This window comes from Nerophis lumbriciformis, linkage group LG35, assembly GCF_033978685.3.
Source record: "Nerophis lumbriciformis linkage group LG35, RoL_Nlum_v2.1, whole genome shotgun sequence".
Classification (NCBI taxonomy): Eukaryota; Metazoa; Chordata; class Actinopteri; order Syngnathiformes; family Syngnathidae; genus Nerophis; species Nerophis lumbriciformis.
The window spans coordinates 22580346-22587500 of NC_084582.2; the positions used below are offsets into that span (position 1 = coordinate 22580346).

At 40.0% G+C, this 7155-nt stretch overlaps 1 protein-coding gene across 1 annotated transcript in view; it reads right to left on the reverse strand.

The window, feature by feature from the left end:
- Positions 1-7155, reverse strand: part of slc12a3 (solute carrier family 12 member 3) — a 152449-nt gene that overhangs the window by 99232 nt on the left and 46062 nt on the right. Inside the window, exon 6 of the mRNA XM_061928125.1 lies at positions 4776-4886. Coding sequence (XP_061784109.1) covers positions 4776-4886 — 111 coding nt within the window. The remainder of the gene's footprint in view (positions 1-4775; positions 4887-7155) is intronic.

Consider the following 7155-nt stretch of genomic DNA (forward strand, 5'->3'; position numbering starts at 1 on the left):
TGTGTTCGACGGGGAAGGAGACGACACAGCAACGAGAATAAAACTCAACAGTTTTATTTGAGCTTGATTATGAGGTGGAGTGTGTATGCTACTATGTATGTTTGCAGGACTAAGTGAAATGTTACAATGAATATTTACCAGTGGTTGTTGTGAGTGCGTGTTGAGTGAGAATGCGACCAGTTCAGTAGGGCGAGGCAGATAGGAGAATCCGTGATACAAGCGGGGGTCCGTGGGGCAGAGAAGGGCGTCAAGAGGTCCGAGTCCAAAGTGGGGGTCGAGGATCGAGGGAGGCAATCAGAATCCAGAGGGGTCCAGAGAAGTGAGGCACACAGCTCACCTCCAAGGCGACAGAGGGAATTCTGGGGAAAACAAGAGGAGCGTCAAGGACAAATGAGCAAAAGGTCAATAGGTCACTTGGAGCGAGCAAACAATGGTGAGGAGCCAGAGACGAAAGCTTACTGCAAGCAGAGACTACGTTCCAGCGTTGGTTCTCTGGACACGCTGGCTTTTATGGGGAGTGGTGTCATCAGCAGCAGGTGTGTCAATTGATGATTGCGCGCAGCTGTGCTGGCGCTTGGCAGCAGAAGCAGAGTGTGTATGGGCGTGTCCTGCGGCGTGTGTTGACAAAGGAACAGCTGACTGTGCACGTGCCGTAACAGCCTGAGCTCATCTAAGATGGACTGATACAAAGTGGAAAAGTGTTCTGTGGTCTGACGAGTCCACATTTCAAATTGTTTTTGGAAACTGTGGACGTCGTGTCCTCCGGACCAAAGAGGAAAAGAACCATCCGGATTGTTATAGGCGCAAAGTTGAAAAGCCAGCATCTGTGATGGTATGGGGGTGTATTAGTGCCCAAGACATGGGTAACTTACACATATGTTAAGGCGCCATTAATGCTGAAAGGTACACACAGGTTTTGGAGCAACATATGTTGCCATCCAAGCAACGTTACCATGGACGCCCCTGCTTATTTCAGCAAGACAATGCCAAGCCCCGTGTTACATCAACGTGGCTTCATAGTAAAAGAGTGCGGGTACTAGACTGGCCTGCCTGTAGTCCAGACCTGTCTCCCATTGAAAATGTGTGGCGCATTATGAAGCCTAAAATACCACAACGGAGACCCCCGGACTGTTGAACAACTTAAGCTGTACATCAAGCAAGAATGGGAAAGAATTCCACCTGAGAAGCTTAAAAAATGTGTCTCCTCAGTTCCCAAACGTTTACTGAGTGTTGTTAAAAGGAAAGGCCGTGTAACACAGTGGTGAGCATGCCCTTTCCCAACTACTTTGGCACGTGTTGCAGCCATGAAATTGTAAGTTAATTATTATTTGCAAAAAAAAATAAAGTTTATGAGTTTGAACATCAAATATCTTGTCTTTGTAGTGCATTCAATTGAATATGGGTTGAAAATGATTTGCAAATCATTGTATTCCGTTTATATTTACATCTAACACAATTTCCCAACTCATATGGAAATGGGGTTTGTAAACAGTTTCTTTTCTGTGCTGTTAATACCCATCTTGACTAACTGGATTAATAAAAGTGCCACTGACTGTTTACAGTACAGTTGTCATTCACTTCAATTTCAGTGAATTTCGCTCAAAAATTAATATCTTTATATAAATATTTTCACCAGAAAATATATCAAGATATATATTGAATATCGAGTTTAAGTAAAAATATATTGCGATATCCTTTGTCGTCCATATCGCCCAGCCTTAGCGTGTAATACAATCTGCGCGTGCGTATCTATGATCTGTGAGAAGCAGGAACCCTCTTTTGGCTGTTTTTTTTACATTTAATTTTGGGACACTTCCGCCGTGTACAATTTGTGAGTGTGTAATACGTATGTGCGTGCATTCAGAAGTGCGTGCGTGTAATACCATTTGTGCGTGCGTATCTGAGGCATGACATGGCACCCCAAACCATCACTGATGGTGGAAACTTTACACTAGACTTCAGGCAACGTGGATCCTGTGCCTCTCCTGTCTTCCTCCAGACTCTGGGACCTCGATTTCCAAAGGAAATGCAAAATTTGCATGGTTGGGTGATGGTTTGGGGTGCCATGTCATCTGCTGGTGTCGGTCCACTCTGTTTCCTGAGATCCAGGGTCAACGCAGCCGTCTACCAGCAAGTTTTAGAGCACTTCATGCTTCCTGCTGCTGACCTGCTCTACGGAGATGGAGATTTCAAGTTCCAACAGGACTTGGCGCCTGCACACAGCGCAAAATCTACCCGTGCCTGGTTTACGGACCATGGTATTTCTGTTCTAAATTGGCCCGCCAACTCCCCTGACCTTAGCCCCATAGAAAATCTGTGGGGTATTGTGAAAAGGAAGATGCAGAATGCCAGACCCAAAAACGCAGAAGAGTTGAAGGCCACTATCAGAGCAACCTGGGCTCTCATAACACCTGAGCAGTGCCAGAAACTCATCGACTCCATGCCACGCCGCATTAACGCAGTAATTGAGGCAAAAGGAGCTCCAACCAAGTATTGAGTATTGTACATGCTCATATTTTTCATTTTCATACTTTTCAGTTGGCCAACATTTCTAAAAATCCCTTTTTTGTATTAGCCTTACACAATATTCTAATTTTGTGACACACGGAATTTTGGATTTTCATTTGTTGCCACTTCAAATCATCAAAATTAAATGAAATAAACATTTGAATGCATCAGTCTGTGTGCAATGAATAAATATAATGTACAAGTTACACCTTTTGAATGCAATTACTGAAATAAATCAAATTTTTCAAAATATTCTAATTTACTGGCTTTTACCTGTGTATATATATGAAATACTTGACTTGGTGAATCCTAGCTGTAAATATACTCCTCCCCTCTTAGCCACGCCCCAAACCACGCCCCCGCCCCACCCCGACCACGCCCCCCACCTCCCGAAATCGGAGGTCTCAAGGTTGGCAAGTATGCTCACTCAAGTACCCGTGAACACTAAAGATCGGCTGAGCTTGGCAGCTTATCAGCTGATTGCGATCAGTTAAAAAAAGGCAAATATTTGCCCCCTTGACATCTCGAATTACTGTATGTGTATTTGCTGAACCATGCCCTCCTGTGAACCTAACAACTGAAAGTAAGGAAAGTGTAGTCTATTAATCATAATATTATTGTAATACTTGTTAGTTTCTAAAAAAAAAAAATCTGTTCAGAAAATGTTTTGATTAGCATGTGGTATTGTTTTTTTTTTACACACACTGTACGTTTTAGTTTATTTTGCTAGTACTGTACTTAGGCTGTTGTGATTGGCAGTTTATGTGCAATGTCATGTTTCCTGTCTGGTAATTTCACCACACTTAGTTTGTGTGACTATCAGTAGTGTTAACATTTAATTGGCTAGGGGGCTGGAGAAGGGGGAGTGGCAGGATAAAAAGGAGTGGAACTAGTGAAAGTTAAATGTTAGATTGTTGTTTATTAGTCATATATATATATATATATATATATATATATATATATATATGTCTTAATAAGGTTATCCAAAAAATAGTGCTCGATACCGTAGTAGAGCGCAATATATGTATGTGTGGGGGAAAAAAAAAATCACAAGACTATTTCATCTATTCATCTATTTCATGAAATAGTCTTGTGATTTTTTTTTCCCCACACATACATATATATATATATATATATATATATATATATATATATATAGGAGGTAGGAAATACTGACTCCCACCCCCCCAGCACACCGGTAACCAGCATTACTCCTCTCTAGTCAGTTTACTAGTCACTTTATACTTTTTATTGTTTCGTTTTTTTTACATTGCCTCTTAGAGTGGTCTTAGGCCATATTGTATATTGCATATTGTGTATATTGTGTTGTTTCTGTATATTGTGTGGTTTCTTCTTTTTTTTTAAATGCAAAAGACGGGACGGCGTGGCGCAGTGGAAGAATGGCCGAGTGTCCCTGGTTCAATCCCCACCTAGTACCAACCTCGTCATGTCCGTTGTGTCCTGAGCAAGACACTTCACCCTTGCTCCTGATGGGTGCTGGTTAGCGCCTTGCATGGCAGCTCCCTCCATCAGTGTGTGAATGTGTGTGTGAATGGGTAAATGTGGAAGTAGTGTCAAAGCGCTTTGAGTACCTTGAAGGTAGAAAAGCGCTATAGAAGTACAACCCATTTATTTATTTATAAAGCACTTCAGGGAAAATACCTAAATTTCGTTGGACCTGTACCTGTACATGCACAATGACAATAAAGATCATTCATTCATTCATTCATTCATTCATTCATATATACATTCTTCATTTGTTTTTAATGCATGCCCTTAATAAAGCCTTACAGTTTTTAAAGTTTGTATAGCTCATTTTTATTACCTATTCTGTGTTAGATGTGTTTTTATGTTGCACGATTGTACCAAGAAATATTCCTAGTATGTGAACCCGTTCTCAAACTATGGCAATAAAACTATTCTGATTCTAAATTAACAGACAAAAAAAACCCCACAACTTTGGACTGTTTAATCTTGTGGGACTGACAGCGAAGTTCTAGCTTCATAAAAGGTGAAGCGTCAACATTATTATCAAAGAGAATGTTCCTGCCTAATCAGAGGGAACAAGCGGATTTAATTGGATGCCAAAGCAACTCGCTAGAAGGAGGACCTTCTTTAAAAAACGGACCGAGACTTCACATGTTACTGAGGCTTTGTTCTTATCAAACCAAATCACCTGGCAGGACTTACAACGATAAACTCTCAATTCTTATCTTTCATCTTAATTATGATCTAATAACACAGACACATAATTTGCACTGGCTGACCTTTGACTCCCACGCCATGCCAGCCAATGAGATACCAAGAAGACATGTGACTGTAATGATGCCAATTATGCGGATGTCATTGGTTCGGTTTACCATGGCAGCATCATTTTCCTGAAAGACCAAGAAGTTAATCTTAGTGAGACAGAAGGCAGACAATTCAGGAATACCGTATTTTTCGGAGTATAAGTCGCACCGGAGTATAAGTCGCACCTGCCGAAAATGCATAATAAAGAAAAAAAAAAACATATAAGTCGCACTGGAGTATAAGTCGCATTTTTGGGGGAAATTTATTTGATAAAACCCAACACCAAGAATAGACATTTGAAAGGCAATTCAAAATAAATAAAGAATAGTGAACAACAGGCTGAATAAGTGTACGTTATATGAGGCATAAATAACCAACTGAGAACGTGCCTGGTATGTTAACGTAACATATTATGGTAAGAGTCATTCAAATAACTATAACATATAGAACATGCTATACGTTTACCAAACAATCTGTCACTCCTAATCGCTAAATCCCATGAAATCTTATACGTCTAGTCTCTTACGTGAATGAGCTAAATAATATTATTTGATATTTTACGGTAATGTGTTAATAATTTCACACATAAGTCGCTCCTGAGTATAAGTCGCACCCCCGGCCAAACTATGAAAAAAACTGCGACTTATAGTCCGAAAAATACGGTAATCAACATTGTCACATAAAAAGGTGGATTTTAAGCAACAGTAGTTCATTAAAATTTTATTTTTCGAGTCGGCACATATTCACTAACTATTTCAGTAACTTTTTCTCATATTTTTCAAAAACACCTGGTGCATCACAACTCGCAAACAACTACTGGCTGAACCTGTGCTGCAACATTCAGACTTGGTGGTAACATCCACGTGATGTATGAGGGCATGAATAAAGCTTTTGGTCCGAGCACAATCAAAATTGTTCCTCTTAAATCTGCCACAGTGGACATCATCACAGACTGGCTGATGGGGAGATGGTACCAAGGTCTGTACTCCAGAGAGAACACAGTCACAGACAGAGCACAGAGCCTTAGGCTGCCCACAATAAAAGGTCACTTTGAAATGTGCAGTTTTATCACACAGCGGTGGTAACATCCTGTGGTAACATCCTTGGTGGTAACATCCACGTGATGTATGAGGGCATGAATAAAGCTTTTGGTCCGAGCACAATCAAAATTGTTCCTCTTAAATCTGCCACAGTGGACATCATCACAGACTGGCTGATGGGGAGATGGTACCAAGGTCTGTACTCCAGAGAGAACACAGTCACAGACAGAGCACAGAGCCTTAGGCTGCCCACAATAAAAGGTCACTTTGAAATGTGCAGTTTTATCACACAGCACAATGCCACAGATGTTGTAAGTTTTGAGGGAGCGTACAGTTGGGCATGCTGACTGTTGGGCCCCAGAGCTGTTGCTCGTGAATTGAATGTTCATTTCTCTACCATAAGCTGTCACCTAAGGCGTGTCAGAGAATTTGGCAGTACATCCAACTGGCCTCACAACCGCAGACCATGTATAACCACACCAGCCGGGGAACTCCACATCCAGCAGGTGCACCGCCATGATCGTCTGAGACCAGCCACCTGGACAGCTGCTGCAAAGATTTGCATAACCAAATAATTTCTGAACAAACTGTGAGAAACCGTCTCAGGCAAGCTCATCTGCATGCTCGTCATCTTCATCGGGGGTCTTGACCTGAGTGGGCATATATATATATGTATATATATATATATATATATATATATATATATATATATTGTACATATAATTTGGGCTGTCAACAATAATGCATGTGATTAATATGTATTTGTATGTATATAAAACACTTTATTACTAAATGCATTAACAAAGAAAAGTTAATGTTGTATATAGATTTTAAACAAGAAAGAGGTTTTAGCACATCAACATTGGCTCAACAACAGTCCTTAACAATCTACTTAATACCATAGAAATGGCAAAGTCTTAAATTTTTCAGACCCAATAAAGGTTCAGATAATTTCAAACACATATCCTTATGACTAGGGATGTCCAATAATGGCTTTTTGCCAATATCCGATATTCCGATATTGTCCAACTCTTTAATTACCGATATCAACCGATACCGATATCAACCGATATATACAGTCGTGGAATCAACACATTATTATGCCTAATTTGGACAACCAGGTATGGTGAAGATAAGGTACTTTTGAAAAAAATTAATAAAATAAAATAAGATAAATAAATTAAAAACATTTTCTTGAATAAAAAAGAAAGTAAAACAATATAAAAACAGTTACATAGAAGCTAGTAATTAATGAAAATGAGTAAAATTAACTGTTAAAGGTTAGTACTATCACGCACAATCATGTGTGCTTACG